The sequence below is a fragment of the Lathamus discolor genome, chromosome 1, assembly GCF_037157495.1.
Source record: "Lathamus discolor isolate bLatDis1 chromosome 1, bLatDis1.hap1, whole genome shotgun sequence".
NCBI classification, from domain to species: domain Eukaryota; kingdom Metazoa; phylum Chordata; class Aves; order Psittaciformes; family Psittacidae; genus Lathamus; species Lathamus discolor.
The window spans coordinates 73,292,053-73,310,410 of NC_088884.1; the positions used below are offsets into that span (position 1 = coordinate 73,292,053).

The following is an 18,358-nucleotide window of genomic DNA, read 5'->3' on the forward strand; positions in this document are numbered from 1 at the left end:
AGCTGGTCCTGCACCACCGCACAGTGCTGACACTACAGAGTCTCTGGGCAGGCAGCAGGTCTTAAAGGAGCAAAGGCAGGATGCAAGCTGGGATACAAGACTTACAGGAAAGTTCAGATTGCTCCAACAACCCACACCAAGGGGAGAGAGGTAAAAAGGGAACGATCAGTGGCGATGGGGTTCCTTAAAAAGAAAAAAAGGAGGAGAATTAAAAACCAATTTTTGAGCTGTCTATGAAGTTCTAACTCCCTGCTAAACTTAGTGAAATTTCCTGTCTGCATTTGCATCTGTAATTCCTTCGGATGATTCTCACTTAAACTTTGGTAAGTTCCAAAAAATGTTAATAACTAATGAATACGAGCTGAATATAAATACCCTTTAACTTAACAAATTTTCTAGTATATGTTTCCAAAGCACAGATTACCTAATGGATGCTTAATTTGATGAAAGCATTAAATACTTTGCTTTGGCATTCAATACATCATCATGTGATGTTGTAATATACTATATATCATCATACATAGACAACACAGAAATACACACCTGAAAATGCTTTCCTTCTGGAGAAATAAAAGCCCTATGCAAGAAAAGCCTCACAATTTTAAAGTAAAAAATAAAAGAAATTAAACCCAGCAACTACTAAACTACAAGCCACTAGGCCGAAAACACATTATTAATGATGAAAACACTTTATTAACGACAACATGACCCACAGGAATGGATACAGGGGGTCCAACCTTGCAAAGCCAAGCTCGTAACAAGTCTTTAATCCCTACACTCCACGATCTGACTTGCCTACAGGCTTGTTTGGAAATGGTGCTATCCACGTGCTTGAATTAGAGCAGCTACCCAAACAGCTCTGGAACTTCTGGGTATCCGGAAGTTATACAGATGGCAGCCAGTGCAAATAGTGGAAGGCTGGTTTTCTGATTAGTTTCCTATTGTTAAGTATGCCCTTTTCAAATGTTTAACATACAAAAATAATGCATATAACATAACCCCAAACCCTGCTTCTCAGAAATACCTACCTTTAAAATGCAGTACAGCTGGGTTTATCAAGGGGCCCTCTTCTGGCCTTTAAAAACAAAAGCTGGCTTGCTGTCACCTGCTTTCTTTGCTTGGAAGAGGCATCAAAACGAGCATCTGTTTGTGCAAATATTCAATTTATTTAAGAAACTGGCCAGAAAACTGCTACCACAGACCATTCTTGATAACATACAAAACACGTTTAACAATCCTTCAGTTACGCATGAGTTTATAAAAATAACTTACAAGACTATTCTCAAAATCTCAGTAGAAATACATGAATTCATTAACCAGGTAAAAATTTCAGCACAAGGCATTCTGCCCAGAGGGCCAGGGAGCTCACCCTCTATTCACACCGCCTGCACTACTAAACTCCTGAGAACCATTTAACAAAAGTAACCCAAACCTTTCTGCTAAAACAGAGGGAAATGAAAGAACAGATCAGTAAGCTCATCCATTTCCATCACAGAGAGGCATTTTTACCATTTCTTAATAAATATGTATGCGAGTTTATCCAACACAGGAGGAACATTCAGGAATCTGTTACTTCCCATGGAAACCTGTTTTGAAAGTATTTTAAATATAAATCAAAACACAAATGGAACTAAACACAGCTTTTAGGCTGTATCTACATAGAAGATTTTTCACTGCAGGTTTCTGGAGGTTGGGTGGGAGGTTTGCTTGTTTGTTTGCTTTGGGGAGTGTTCTTTGGTTCATTGTTTTAATTCTACTGGCCCACTAATCTGAGGGGAAGTCTCAATATTTCTGTGCGCAAAGTGGCCAGTTTAGACCTGGAATGGTGCAACATATGGTAGCTCACCCAGAAAGGAAGTGCTTATTCAGGTTTAGTAAAGTTGCACAGAGCTCTTGAAAGCACAATTCATTCCACACTGGAATTGTGTCAGTTCCAAACTGGATTAATTACAATCATATAAGCTGCAAGATAAAGCTAATAAGATCACATTTGTGTTATACGCATGGTTACTTCCAGAGGGAAAAAAGGCTACTTTCTGTATAAGGCAGTCTTAGTAAAAAGTATTTTCCTTCCTCACTAAGGAGAGCATTTTCACAAATAAATAACTCTAAAATAAAAATGTCACAACTGAGTCAGTTCGAAGCCAAGAAATGAGTTACTCTAAAAGGCACTAAACTCTCTTCCAAGGATATTTTCTTCCATAGGATCAAACACGTAGATACAACTTCCCCTCCACAAGCACGTAAGCTGGTAAACCGCATTCTCATGAGGAGACCTTGCAACTTCTGTGTTATAACCTAAGTACACAGAGGCACCTTACAACTATCTGAAGTTGTGGTCATTTTCTTGAGTCCAGAAGTTCTTTGTTCAAGTAAGAAACTAGAGAGGAATAAAACCAAACCAAAACAGTTGTGGTCCAGCTGTGCTAGCAGTTGTTCCATCACTGCCCCCCAGACAATGCAGGCTTCAGGCTGTGACTTCATGAACGCATTTAAATGCTCTACTAAGCATCAGCTTGGCAGTCAATACTCCCATTGCATTGCTAATTGCCAGCCAGTCACCGCAAGTGCCCAACTCCCACAGTGCTCTTCTCCTTTGGATGATGCTCTGCTCAAGATCTACACATTTCCGCAGGAATGTTTAAGGACAACTTCTTCCAAAACCTTTCTTCTGAATTGCACAAGTCAAGTCAGACACTGCGATGAAAGCCAGCCTCTGGCAATAACAAGAATGGGAGATCTTTAACCTCAGCATCCAGACAAAAGGGTATTTTCACCAGAACGCTTAGTCACGGTCAGGGTGGTGAATATCTGAAGACAGAAAAATTAAAGAGAAGACTTTTAGCATGGCTAAAATGAATTCTTTTTTGGAACATCAATTTGCACTTACTGCTCAAAATCACTGTCATTTCTTAAGGTAATAAAATAAGAACAAAACCCACACATTTAGACTCCTTGCCACTTAAAAGCGAACATATAAACACCCTTTCTTCTCTCAATTTACTTTATGGCCTTCCTGTTACAGTGGAAAAGAAAGAATTAAGAAAATCACATGGCTTTATATCACCTTTTGTTTTAATGCTCCTAAGTTTTTACAGTGGGAATAAGCTCAGAAATAATAAACTCCACTCTTTACACCTAATGAGTAAGTGTCTTTATGGCTCAAAGATAACTTATTTGTAGGGAAAGTGAAGTTAACCCAAGGCTACAGCATTTGGAGAGAACATAAATTTCGCCTCTGTACCTTTCTAGATATTACAGAAATGTGAAACTGACTGCTGATATAGTAGGTATTATGTCTGTGATCTGTATCCTCTGGACAATAGCTAAGAAAATACTCAATAAATCTAGTTGGAAAAAATCCAATCTTTACTGCTTTCAAGTCACATTAAAGAAAACAACATATTCAGGAATAATTATTGTAAAATTGAAAGGTATCAAAATTCAAGAAGAAGAATTCTACAAGAACCTGTTTAATATTAGAACTTTACCATGCAAATAATTGCATAGCTTTGCATAGATATAATACAGAAAGGAGAAAAGGAAATCGAAACCACTTCTGTCTAAATGGTTCAAAGTTGTAATAATTAGCTATCATCAAAGCCATTAGGAAGAATAAACTTAGCACAGAATGAAGTACATACACATTTCAGTTATGCAAATAACACTGACATATCTAAAGATAATGGGGATCTGAAAGCCCTACAGTTCTCCAAGTAGAAGCTTTGCTGCAGTAATGCTGCTAGCAGCTCTTCAGAGAACATCAATAAATGATATACCTATTCCACTTTCTATAAGCAGGTAAAGCACTATGCACTAATCAGGAAGACAAATGCATGTCTAACATACATGGGAGAACAACAGCAATATATTCAAACTATAAAGCATAGCTTGAGACAGCGTTTCTAACTCTTCAGTTCTGATCCACAGACTGACAATGTATGGGAATCTCCATTTATTACTATTTCACTCTGAAAGACAAAGATTAAAAAGTGCAAAATTTATCTGCTTTCTTCTTGGCCTGACTGCAAGCTCTGGATGTGTTAGCCAGTCCAAGTGCCTGTAGGAACCATCCAGCTCCCTAACTCTAGGAAGCCAGCTGGTAGTCATTTTGTAATTACTGGAAACATGAGGGTTTTGTCAGATTTTGTTAGTTATTCAAGTGAAGACAAAACCTTAGATCCAATGGGTGGAAAGCCATCATTAGCTAACTTGAAGAATCACCCCAGCTTCCTGAAGAACCTTTCTCTTCATCACAGATGGTTGATTATATACGCCTGTATTTCAAGCACCGCAGTACAGTCAAGGCTGAGAGATAGTTATCTGCAAGGCTGAGCTCCTACCAACTCTGTGCTTAGTTATTTGTACTTTACCTTACAAAAAATTCTATTCAGAACTCGTTTTCTGCAGAATAAAATTCTGGACAAATAAAAGAAGTGAAATCTGGATCCAATTTGTAAGCAGTGAGAAAACGGACTCTCACTCTTACAGTCTTCTTCTAGTTGAATAATACCATGTTTCACAGGAGACTTTGTGCAACATATTAGTACTTATGCCAGTGAAGATGTCAGCATTTGACCCTGCAACACTCTCCCTTTCCTGCTCAGATCAGACTTCCTTTTCTTTAGCTTTTACATGGCCTCAAGATAAAAATAATGCTGATAATACCCATCATTCTAATAATCCAGATATGTGCAGTCCTCACAGATTCCAAACAACCGAAAAGCATTTTTTAAAATCAAAGAATACCATGTTGCACTTTGATTTTTGTTTACTGCTTAAGAGATTAAGTAACAGGCATAAAAAACCTTTTGAAGACTGGCACTAAAAAAAATGATCGCTGTTCCCTGGAGCTTTTAAACAGTGTATTTCTCCTGAGCCAGTTTCTTCCTCCCCCACTCAAACAAATATGATTATCTGAAATTACCTCCCTAAATTATGTCTAATCATCATTCTATTCAGTTTCAATTTTAGCAGCTCAGATGTCCAGAATAAATTATGACTATCATCCTCCCTTCACACTGCATATGCTAATATCCCACTTGAGTTCACAGGTTTGAATGCCTCCCTCAGAGTTCCCCCTACACAGGGCCCCTGTGTAGGACCCGCTACCCCTCTTCAAGGGCTTCCAAGAACGCCATTAGATGATACTACAGAAAAAAACCCACAAAACAGAATCTATATTGCGCATGCTCTGAAGATAATTCAGATTGTTAGCAGTCCGTTCCATTAATACAGTTCGTATTCTACCGCTTATACTGTATCATTTTGAAACACAAGAGAAGCTGACTTCGCTTCTGCAGAGCAGCATCCTGGTGAACTCTTGCAACACTCTGTAGCTAACACAGAGATTCTGTACAGAGATGTACAAAGGTCATAAACAGTTTGCAGGGATCCTCAGCTAATATAAACTGGTCCTAATGCTACTAATACCAGTGGAGCATCTCTGGCTGACACCTGGGAGCAGTTGTCCCCCACCCACTTCAGAAAATTAAGCTCTTCATTAATGAGGAGCAGCAAGATAAATGCAAGAAGAAATGTTTTTGTGTGGCCTCATGTCTTCACTTCAAAAGTAAAGGAGAGATCTTTAAAAGGGCAGAATAGAAGAATTGTCCCCTTCCACAGCACCAGTTTGTAAGCCTGTTTCGAGCGCACACATCTAAAAAAATCAGCTTTGACAACCACTTTAACTGAAAAGTATTTAAAGCCTTCATAAATGGATCTTTGAGTGGAAGGAAAATTCTGTACTTCCCAGCAGAGAGCGCACTGGATTAGGGAGACCATAAACATCTCACAAATGGACACAGCAACAAAAAAGTTTAAAACAATCCCAGATTAAACCCAAATGTTAGATTTCTAAATATTAAAACCAGATCCTTCCCTGTCTTTACATCTCCCCTGCCTTCCTCTAGATTGGGAATTCTTTAACAGAGTTCTGCTATTCAGATTTCCAGCACCTTACTCCAGGACACTAGAAAACCTGGGCTATGAGGTGACTTCATATACTCACCTCTGCACACACGGGATGAATTCCTATGGTGCTGTCCAGCTGTTCTTTTGTGATCCCACATTTCATAGCAGCTGCAAACCCTTGGGTGACTTCTCCAGCATTTGGACCAAGGACATGGAAACCAATGACTCTCTCCTAGATATCAAAGATAATAAAATACAAGCACAGTCATGCATTCAGTTCTCTTTAGACAACATGTAAGGCTTTCTCACTTGGACTATATAATTTAACCAGCTCACAAAACATACCACAAATTAATGTAACCACACAAATGTGAACTATCAGTTATTAGCACCAACAGATGGAAATTGTGGGTATAATTTTGTTCTCTGAAAAGATTCAACAAAGAATTACCAACCAGCCTCCTTACAAAGTTTTGTGCAGAGGTCCTCCATTTACATCAGTGGCATACAAATTAAACGCCCACAATGTTCTATGCTTCATTATTGTGCATGTCCAAATTACAAACCTGCATTTGAATTTTACTCAGGTCAGCAATTCCACTCATTCCCACAGGCTGCTTGCTTAAGTATGGATGAGAACTTTGCATAAAGGTTTGCAACCACAGGGCCTATGCTAGGTGTGTATCTACTGAAGAACTTTCAGTCTGACAGGGGCTTATAGGAAAAGGCCACAAGCTGAAGTTCTGGGTAACCAGATGTGGCAAGACTGTATTATAACTAAACTGACATTTGCCCTGTGTTCCCTGTCAGTAGGAGATAACATACCTAGAGACTGGCAAAACAAACTGAAAGACATCTATTCCATTACAAGGAAGATACTATTACTTCACGCTTCTCATATTGATACCATTGTTAGATTGAAAAATACATCAAATTGCATGTATATCCTTAGCAAACACTCAGCAGAACAAGCTGCACTGACTTGACCTGCTTTTCTTAAAGAAAAGCTTGCTTCTCTAAGAAAATCAGGTGTCTCTTAACAAATGCCAACTGCTGTGGGCTTTAGTGGTTTTCAGAGCATTAATCAGATTTTGCTGAGCACAGATGTAGCCCAGTTGGGTATCAAGAGTTATCTGCTCTTCCCAATAAACATTACATGTAAGAGAGTGTGGGTATGCAGTACACTGAAAGGTTATTTTTCTTTCAGTAAGCCTGAGGAATGAGATTTACCACAGAGTTTATTTAAATAGGAAAAGCTATAATTAGGAAATAACTAAAATGGAATTATCCTTATTTTCCTTTAAAAACATGGACATATGTAAAAATGAAGCCATAGCAATGAAACCGAGCTAACTGCAGTTTCAAGTAGTTACTGAACTATTTTTCATTCAGGGTAACTTTCAATTCTACCCCTAGATGTTTAGACATGTTCTCAATTCTCAGGACAAGAAATGGCAACAAATTAATGGAACACTTTAAATCACCGTTAAACCTTTTCATTTTCTTCAGTAACTCTGAATTAGGAATACAAACATGGGTTCTGAAGTAACTTATATGCTTGTGCAGACTACTCCAGAAAGAGGACATAGGCAAATCAGACAGGTTTGAAAGTCTTACAAAATGGTGACATGTTGCTTAGAAAGACTGCAGGAAGATAAATGTGTATCTAACTATTAAAAAAAAAAAACAAAACAAAAAACACCATAAAAATGCGTAAAATAGATCAAAATCTTTTTTAGGACTGATAACTCTATGCCACTATCTTAACAGGAATACATTTTATCATCAAATTATGCTTCACAGTAACTCATATGATTAAAATCAACTGAATTTTCATTAAAAAAGATGACTATCATTCAGAGAGAGGCACACCAATTCTTTTAACCAATTAGCGATGTTGCTTGTGCTTCAGCAGGTATTGTACATTTCCTCTGCCAGGAAATTTTATGCTAGTCCAAGGATAATCCTGGCATTATCACCTTAAATGAGATTTGTGCAGGCAAGATACATTAATCCTGTTAGAACGAGCTCAAGAGTTTTATAAACACGTGTGGATTTACAAAGGTTACAAGTTGTGATGGCTTCTGAGAGACCTCAATTTCAGAATCTCCCAGGCAAGAATGTTCCAGTTTGGGGAGGGAGAATAAGATAAACACATAAAACTTCTAAGCATTTTTACATGCATTGATTCACTCGATTTAAAAGCTAATGAACCATCTTAGACATATTTCTTATTTTACACATGTCGAATAAGTATTGCATGCCAACAGCAAAGGCAGAATTTTCTGTTTTACTAAAGGTCATTTTTGTATCAACAAAAGTATCCCTATAAATATTTATTATATTTCAAAAGGTAGGAAAAATTAAATTCATGCTAATTTGGTTAAAATAACCTATTTATAGCCGTGGTACCAACAGTCCCTATGATGAACATACAGCTGCTCTTCTCCTTGGAACGAAAGCTGCACTTACACTGTCTTGAATATTGCAAATTATCTTTGCGTAGCATTTGTTGTTGTCTCTGGATGGCACAGTCCATTCCAGTGGCCAGAAGTGACTATGGTACACCTGTAAATACAACACAGGTTAGAAAAACAGTTGAGTAATTCCACAGCAGAGAACATGATCTTCCCAAACCTGCCAGATTATCTTAAATAATGAGCCATGCACATAGCATTTGGAGTATCTGACATCAGGGTGAGACTCTTTCTCCTTGATGAATGCCAAACGAAGCCTCTATGAAGCAGGCACTAATGTCATCCAATAATTAAAAAAGAAGAAAAAAGCCATAAGCATATTACACTTCCAGGATGCAGTTCATCAGGCTCTCATTAAACTAGACAATTACAAGCTTTCCTCACAGAAGGCCGTATTGTGTCTGCTTCTACCTGGAACGAAGGCAAAGATATTTCTCAGAGCAGAAAAAGGGAAGAAATAGCCTCCAAGCCTGGGTTTAGGATAGATGAGATTATGTATCAGTGCAAAATGTAAAGCACATTAGAAAAGCACCACCACATATTCCTGTCTGCCCCAAAAAGCATCACTGGACAGATTAATAACTGCAGATAATGCTGCTCGCCCACCTGTACAGCACGTATCTCAGAAAATGATGGGGTGTTTTAAGGCACTGTTCTACCTGGAACTCCCAACAGCTCTCACTATAACCTAATCTCCAATTGATTACTAATTGAAATAAATTTTTAATTGCTCACAGTTCCAGTAAAAAATAAGTTCCTTCACAAGCTAGCAGAGCCAGTTCAATGTTTTTCCTCATTAATGGGTTACAAAGCATTCATAAATATCACTATCTGAAACTGAAATTCATCAGGTCTGAATGACAGATGCAACTCGATAATCTTACTGAAGCTTGCAAAAGCCAATATGGTGACATGATAAAAAGGTCAGAATAAACTGAGTGAGTTCTTAACCCTCTCTTAGACACAAATGCTTCTGGATGCACATTTCGTAAAATGGCTTTGGAAATTCTAAGTGCGTTTTCTACAACGGAGCCTTGCGTTTCACAATGTAACAGCAAGAATTTGACTTCGTTACAAAAATTTGAATGGGTGTATGCAAACTTTGTGGGCAGAAAAGAATTCAAGCCTTTGCCCTGTAGTCAGGTTAATGGTACTTGACGCGCTGTCAGTTGGAGTTATATTTACTTCTTTTCTCCACACTGCAATTCAAAAAATGTAATTGACAAAGCTAAGAGAGAGACTCAGCTTCATGAACCACAACTTTTCTGTGTATTTCCCCAAATAATTCTCCCCAGGTGATCTCCACAGAGCACAAAAGTTCAGTCTGTTGTCAGACTCCCTCTCCTCATGCTTTCTGTAATTTCTGTACAGTGCTTTGTAAGAACAGCCTCAGGAACTAAGTGCTTACATACACCTAATTTCACTCTTGACCAGCAATGCCAGTGAATTAAAAGGGATTACTCACGTGAGCAAAATTAAGCACATACCTCCCTGTATAGTCAAACAGGAAAAATTACCATAACACTTGGCTTTAAAAACTAAAAATCACCATGGCAAGGAATTTGTCACACTGGAGCTACAAAAAGCTCCATCCACTTTGACATTAAAACCAATGCATTGCTTCCAGCACATACACAGCTTTAATTTGTCCGTAAGTATTTGCAGACACAAAGAAACTGCCTTCTAATTTTAAACCAAATATTTCACCTTCAAGCCCTGTTTGCTAAAAATGGAACATATTTGCAATTAGAGCCATCGGAACTGGGGACTATTTTTGCAACACAGGAAGATAAAAATGTACCTAGTCACCTCCTGGCTTACATCAGAGCACAGAATGCTGTTTAAATTGACTCTGGATGTTATTTTAAATTACAAATTGGGAACTTCAAATCCAGATGAATCTAAGGCATTTACCTCAATGTTTTCCTCCCCAAACTTCTCCACCGCAGCCTCTTCAGAATACCCACATGCTCCATACTCCAAAGGAGTGAATACAGTAGTTGGAACATTCACATAGTCACACTGTGTGGCATTTGAAACAAAACACAACACAGCATCAGTAATAAAATCAGCACACTGGGTAAAAACTCAGCAGCCTGAAAGACAGCAAGGAAAGTTGGATCATTCATAATTCTTAAACAGAAAGACAATTTAAAGCCACACTGACATTAGTATGCATAGATTAAAGGAAATAAAAATCCAGTGCCCTTTTTAAAAACGTATCAGATTGCAGGTCAAACAGGAGATAAAAAGTAGACTGTTAACTGCTTCTACAAAGCACACTATTTGTAGATGGGGATGATACAAAGAAACCACTACCATCCAAAAACCATCATCTTTTATATGAACTGTAGTCTAGGCAATACCAAAGAACAAAAGACATGAACTACAGATACATGGGGGCACAGCGAGAACTAGAGCTGATAGTGTGTGTCCAATCACATACCATGAAAGGCAAACACTGACCCTGACTTCACTGGGGCGTTAAGAGTGCTGTAGAGGTTCCTTCTCTGGGCAACCTCTGGGCCTGACCACCCTCACTGTAAAGAAGTTTTCTCTTATGTTTAAAAGGAACTTTGCTGTGTTTCAGTTTTAATACATTACCTCCTGTTCTTGCACTTCATACTGTTGGACAGAGTCTGGCTCCATCTTCTTTACTCTATACCATAAATACACATTGATATAAGAGCCCCAAAGCCATGTCTTCTGCAGTGTATAAAAATTCCCAGCTGACTCAGCCTCTCTACTCTTACATCAGATGCTCCAGTCCCTTAATTATAGTCATGGCCCTTTGCTGGACTTGCCCTGTCCCTCCTGTACTGAGGACCCCCAAACTGGACACAGAATCCACACTTGTTTCATCAGAGCCAAGAGGAACAGTAAAGGTCACTTCACCTGCTGGCAATGCTCTGCCAGAATGCATCTGCAGCATGCAGCCCAGCATGTCACTGGTCTTTGCCATGAGGGTATCTTGCTGGCTCATGGTCGACTTGTCTTCCAGGCCTCCCTGAGGCTTCCTCTGCACAGCTACTTTCCAGCTGGTGGGTCCCCAGCCTATGCTGGTGCATGGGGTTACATCCCCGCCAGGTGGAGGACTTTGCACATATCCTTTCTGAACTCCCCAAGATTCCTGTCAGCCCATTGCTCCAGCCTGATGAGGTCCCTCTGAGCTGCAGCACAAACACTGGCTGCATCATTCATCTACCCCCAGTTTTGTATCATCTGCAAACCTGCTGAGGGTGCACTTTGTCTCATCATCCAAATCATTAATGAATTAATGAAGATGCTAAACAGTACTGGACCAAGTATCCAACCCTGTGGTGTGCCACTAGTGACTGGCCTTCAGCTGGTCGTTATAATGCTGGTCACAGCCCTTTAAACCTGGCAGTTCAGCCAGTTCTTAATGCACCTCACTGCCCACTTATCTCACCTGTACTTCATCAGTTTGTCTATGAGAATGTTGTGGAGACACTGCCAAAAGTCTTTACCTGAGTCAAAGTAAAGAACATCCACTGCAATCCCCACATTCAGCTAATTAGTCATTCTGCCATAGCAGAGGAGCAGGCTGATCAGCTCCATTTCATTTCTAGTAATTTTAATTTCTACAGATTTCAACTCTAATTACTTCCTTTGTGACTAGGGATCAACTGAGATGCTACTTACTATTCTTTCCCACCTATCTGTAACACTTCATTATGCTTCGTACAATCACCCTTTCCAGAATTGTTACAACAGCAATGTAAGACAGGTTCCTATCTAAGTAATTACTCATTTCTTGGATTCACAAAGAGATGATGTTTTCTTTGGCAGCATAAGGATTTTCATACCTTGAGAGACAGTTATCTGGCATAAAACTTACATTAAGACATATCCATAGTATTGCAGCAAGAAAAAAATCTGGCTCCAGCTTAAACTTTGCCTGGCTGACGTAATGACATTAGGCATACTGATGCAGGATTCTGTTAACGCAATACCTGCCAGCCTAAAATAAACAACTCAATCAAGCTCTAAATCTGGCCGACATCTGAACTTGGTATGAATACAGCAGGCTCTAAAAGAGGAAAACCTTTATGCTCATGCCCTCTGGTTATGAAGGTAAAACAAGCTCTCACATCAGTGGTGCCCACACAACAGTTCTTTAAAGGCACTCTCCTCCCAGTATAAAGTTAAGGTGTAAATGAGTACCCATGTTACTCCCATTTGGACTAGCATAACTTGATTGAAACCTACAATTGCACTGGTATGAAACAAACACTGAATTGATGAATTCAACTTCTCAGGTATAAATACCTGCTGACTTATCAGTACATTTCATCTTCCTTTGCGTCCACATTCCATTATAAGCAGAACTATATACTATATTGAAAACATATGGATGAGAACTGAAAAAAATTAGTGGCAATTACACTGAAAATTAAAAGCATCACAAATCCCCATTGCACTGTATTTAGGGACTGTATGTAGGTTTAGTAGATTGCCTATGAATTAGAGTTAAAGCATTTAGTGGGATGGCAATGACTGTTGACTTCTAGGGAAGGCAGTAGAGTTAAAAACAAGTTAAATGATCTCAGGTAATTTTATTACTCTGAGAAAAATAAAGCCTCTTAATAGGAAAAAAAAAGAGACTACTGCTTAATCCAGTAAGGTATTAATTTCTTCCTACACAATTAGCAGAACATATCTGCAGCAATATCTTTGCAAGGGGAAAATTAAAGTGATCATCAAAGCTAATCCTTAAAAGCCTATTGAGTTTTCCATAAACAAGCAGACTTGCACAGTGCACTTAGAAGTCCTAGAGCAATGACAGTATTTTGTGGCAATTAGGTCCTTACCTTAGTGGTTGCTCCAGCATAAAGCCTTCGAACTAACAATCTCCCTGCCTGGATTGCCACTGGCGTGAGCTCCAGCTTGTCCTGAAGTATATCTCCAATTGCATAGATATATGGCACGTTTGTTTGTTCCTTATCGTTGACAGGAATTTTTCCTGTTCTGTAATTTGAATTAACAAGAAAAAAGGTCTAAGTGTTGTGCTGTGAACACTGGAGGTATAAATAACCTCCAGTTAGGAGTTAGGCCCTATAGCTTTAAGAGAAAGACATGTATCTGAAGCATGAAGGAGAGAAGTCACATTCTCAGTCTTACAAACTTGGGCAAGAAATGTAAAGCAGTGCAAATCTGACCAAAACTACAGGAATCCACATACTGGATAAGGCAGTAACCTGTGAAGTTGCAATTAATCTCCTGAATCAATTCTCTGGTGAGGTGTAAATCCTTTCCTCAAACACCCTCTTACTATCAGTTGAGCTGTGTACTGGCAACCTTGAGGAATGACAAGAAGAGACATTCTTCTGCTCGAGCTGTAGGACAAAAGAATTTCTCTACCACTGAAATTCCAGTCCTGTAGCTGAAGCAGTTTCTATCAACTTACCCTTCAGGCTTCTACACAAAGACAGGTCAAGCTGTTAGATACCCTACTTAAGGGACAGCCACCAAGCTTTTTAGCTATAAGCGTGCTGACCTAATGGAAGTTTTTAATTATTAATATTTCCTACTTCATTAATAAATGAGATAGTGCAGTCATCTCTGCAGGAAACACATGTAACAGGGAAACCTAATCAGACAGGCACAGAAGCAGTCACACAGTTACATAATGGACCAGCAGCAATTCCTGTATTAAAATTCAACTTCCTCAATTTTGCTCTTGTTAACAAACATGTGGTTTATGCTAATAATTTTATAGTTCATTCTATTAAGCTAGTAATAGGTGTCCTAATGTCAGAAAGGTGTGTACTGTAATACAAGACAACATGGGTCTGCCAATTATAAGTGGACCAAAATATCCACTTCAGAACGTCTCAACAGTTCCCTTCAGCAACATTAGTCCCTGTGTTCACATATAAGCTGCCCTCTACACTGTTTTTCCATAGACTACCAAATCTAGTTCATAGTTCTGTGTCATCTTTTCTTCAAAGGGAAGATCATCGAGGCCTCACTTGCCTAGAAGATGTTTTAGTTACTAATATTGAAAATATTACAGATAGCTCCACTCCCTGGTGCAACAGCCTCACTACACTGAACATAAAATGCCCCTCTAAAAGAGACAGATGATAGTTCCCAAAGCTTGCTCTAAGACAAGAAATAAACTCCTCCAAAACCTAAAGCACATCACAAACTCCAACTGTGAGTTTGAGTAACGGTACTTTTACCTTGTATTTCAAAATAAACATATAACAGCATTTTCCTTAAAGTATAAACAAACCCCACCACACCAAAAGCCTGTATGAACAAACAGATCTCTGCCACAAGAAATAGTAGAGACAAAACCACGGAGGTGGGCTTAAGAGAGCACAAGGAACAACTGACAGATTCTAGAAAGCCCTGTCACTGAAAGAAGTTGAAACTGCCCTGTGAGCCTGGACAGAATGGAACAGACACTTCTGACTCCCAGCATTTAGGAAGTAATATTTCAGTATCAAAAAAGCAAACATGGCAGTACTATGGCAGAAAATGCAGCCACCTGCTACAGAGTCTCCTATCTGAATCTATGCAAACAGGAAACAAATTTTTCCTCAAAGCATCTGAATGTCTATGCACCAGTACCATTGCACCAGTGCCACTGCAGCAGTGAAACAAGCTCAGCAGTGAGGGGTATACGGACATCCATTCTTACTTTTCATTGATAATCACTCCAACTTTGTCCAAACCAATTTTCCTTGTGCATGCATCTCTTCCAATTGCTAGCAGCACCTGCAAAACAGCAATGCCTGTTACTGAGTTTTTAAAACCTCAAAAGTGCATTATTTTCATGTGGCTATTATTTTCATTATATACTAAGGATTAGTATCTAAGGCTTGGTCACATTAAAGATGAGTATGCTTGTGACCCATTGTACATTCACAGACTTCAAGACAAGCCACACCACCACCATGACTTAACAATACCAGGTTTTAATGAGAAGATTCAATACAGCCAAAAAGCTTTTCCTGGAAAAATACCCTAAGAGTATTCTAAACAAATTGATTAGGGTCAGATTCTTTATTTCCTCATACTTTTATACCGTTGTGGTATTCCAGAACAGGTAACCCGAAAATGCTCTATAAGGAAGGGTTTCTCAGAAGAGTCACTGCCAAAGAATATTATCTGTTGAATATTATTTGAATATTTGCTCAGAATGATGACAGACTAGGTCAGATTCTTACCCATCCTGTCACCTTGGCTACCTTAACAAGCAAAACAAGTTCTAGCCTACACTATCACAAGGAAAAGTGTTATGTACTTTGCAGTCCTGGACAACGGCACAGGTAACTAAGAACTGCACTGAAGTATTTAGAGATCTGTGTCAAGTCTTTTAGATAACAAAGTACGCCAGATCTTCAGAGCTGAAGGTCTTAAATGCATCCAACACAGCTCAGCGCTTCTATGAGGAATGACAGCATTTCAGTAAATAACAAACCAGATGTTTCCTTAATGAAAAGGATTTGCTAGCTAAAAAGCTTTCACTACTATGGACCAGGAAAAATAGTATTGCAACACTATGCAACAGCACTACTGTTGTTGTAAACTTTCTCATAATGCTGGCCCTTAGATGCACTGAGGCATGTCCTTGTTTTGCGATGACTGGTGCTCTACACAGGTAAATGAGGTCACTGGCACATAGTATTTTCAATCTAAAATCCTAGGCTCACAAACACTTGTCTTTATGTTTTATGCATATTTCCAAATAATTTATTTACATCTTACTTTCTTCTTCCTTTCATCATCAAGGCCTATGAGAATGAGTGGGGTGAGGGGTGATGGAAACAGCTGAGCAAACTTATAATGACAACCCCGCCTGCTGCAATTTTACTGTTTTAAAGTGTGCCAGGAAGCTGCCTGATTGACTTGCCACAGGGCCTTAGCTGTTTTAATGAAGATGCTGTGTCAACAACAGGTCTTAAGAAGACATGACAGCTGTTTGTTTAACTCTTGCACGGACCATTGTTTTGTGGTAACTCTAGAACATGTTTTAGTTACTATGAAAGCCATTATAAATCATTACTTATGTTTTATGACAAATACCCCACTGGGGAAAAATCCTGCAACTGATTCCACATGACCAAGCTCATCAACGTGCCTAAGCCAAGAAACAGATTGCAAAAGCATTCAAGTGATCCAGTGCCCACGGATTCTGGGACTTTTGTCATATTAATTACCCATCGATTGTGTCCAACTAGCATACTGTAATGATTACAATAAATAAAATTTAAACTATGGATAAAAACACCCCACAAAAATCTCAGCATTAAATGGAAGGACATTTTACATTCTGACATTTATAGACAGCACTCACAGTATTGTATTCCCCTTCAATTATTTCATTCCCCTTTGTGGACTTGGATGTAACTTTCAATATTCCAGGAGTTCCTTCCTTAATCTGCTCAACCTACAACGTTGTGGGGGGGAGGGCGGGACAGGAGGGACAGATGACAGGAAAAAAAGGAAAAAAAGGTTTAGTTTCAAACAAATATATGCAAATGTATCTTTCTAAAGCTATATAGATGAGTTATATTTTGTCCTCATTACTACCGTTCTCAGCTACAGTCCTTCCCTTACCCTCCCCAGGAAACAGAAAGGTGCCCAGAAGCTTCCTACAGCTGGCTGTACATGTAAGAGACATGCAAACGTGCAACACAATTCCAGGAAATTTTAGTGTTCATTCTAGAGATGAAAAAGTACTTTTCAGCAACTTCCTTAGTTCCTACTTCATATTCAGTATTTAGAGACAGAAAAAGCAAAGTTTCTGACAAAGTTCTAGTTTTCCCTGTCCTTTCTATATTTTAATTTAAAAAAGCCTTCTGTCCCATCCTACTGACTTTAAAGGATTACTGGTTTAAATGGCTCTTGTTCAAAGGCAGCATTATTTGCAATAATTCATTTTCTGTCTTCAAGCGTCCCAAGGAAGGGTTTTAATAAGCACAACATGCAAAATTCCAAAACAGTGTTTGAAAGAGACAAGAAGACCTACAAAAACATATCCAGCAATTTCAGTTCATGGATATTCTCAACCAGAAACAAGGCCACATATTTTATTCCCATTGAAATCAAAGTCATGTAGTGAAGGGACAGGGTAAACCACACGAAAGTGCATTTTGTGACTAGGGTGAGAGACTGCTTTTCACAGGGTGCACCTGGAGAAGCCCACCTGCCAGTTAGTTGAAATGATCTGCATGTAAAAAAGCTGCCTTCTTTCTCATCTTCCATTAGAGCCTACAAAAAACTATGTCTGGAAGAAAAGCTAGATAATCATTCGTGCTTTTCATACAACATGGGATTTCTGCAATGTAAACATGAATCCAACCAAAGTCCCTTGAAACATCCACTTTCACATTCATAGAGATGGTCGGCCCCAAAGCGTGGCAACTGGCAAGCGCATTTTTTAAGCTCCTCTTGATAGTGGTAAGGGCAAAAATGAACAGTCTGCACTCAATTTAATGATTTAATCCCCAAAGCGTTAAACTCCGTAGCACGCTGGCTTAACACCAAATTGAAAATGGCTTAATACATTATTTCCCATTTCATAATAATTGAGCACTAATTATTGTGAAAAGACATTAAGAAAAATAAGCACCCTCTGAAGTCTTTGATAAGGCAATTTTACATTAGAAAAGCTCCAGAACTTACATAATCTGCTTTTCAAACTGGATTTGCCTATATATAACTAACTGCACTAGGAGTACTACCAAATTCAACAAAAACGGAGCAAGCATTTAATCACTCTGCCCAATAAAGGATACAGATGCATACTTCTAAACCCCATTTACTTCTCTGGATAGCCCACTGGTCCTGGGCACATAAGCAGTATTTGCTGGCTGGGAATTTGAGAACCAGCATGAAAGATATGACTATTTGTGATGCACTGGCCCTGATCTTACAGGAAGTTATATATTTGCTTAACTATGAGCCTGCAAGAATTCTCACAGATTTCAGGA

The 18,358-nt window shown here is 38.9% G+C and overlaps 1 protein-coding gene across 1 annotated transcript in view; it reads right to left on the bottom strand.

Annotated features, from left to right (window-relative positions):
• Window positions 1-1,144: 1,144 nt before the first annotated feature.
• The window catches only part of TXNRD1 (thioredoxin reductase 1), a 37,537-nt gene continuing 20,323 nt past the window's right edge, over window positions 1,145-18,358 (bottom strand). Inside the window, exons 9-15 of the mRNA XM_065679926.1 lie at window positions 16,720-16,812; window positions 15,061-15,137; window positions 13,223-13,379; window positions 10,305-10,412; window positions 8,386-8,481; window positions 6,011-6,145; window positions 1,145-2,811 (exon numbers count right to left, since the gene is read on the bottom strand). Coding sequence (XP_065535998.1) covers window positions 2,749-2,811; window positions 6,011-6,145; window positions 8,386-8,481; window positions 10,305-10,412; window positions 13,223-13,379; window positions 15,061-15,137; window positions 16,720-16,812 — 729 coding nt within the window. The 3' untranslated portion in view covers window positions 1,145-2,748. The remainder of the gene's footprint in view (window positions 2,812-6,010; window positions 6,146-8,385; window positions 8,482-10,304; window positions 10,413-13,222; window positions 13,380-15,060; window positions 15,138-16,719; window positions 16,813-18,358) is intronic.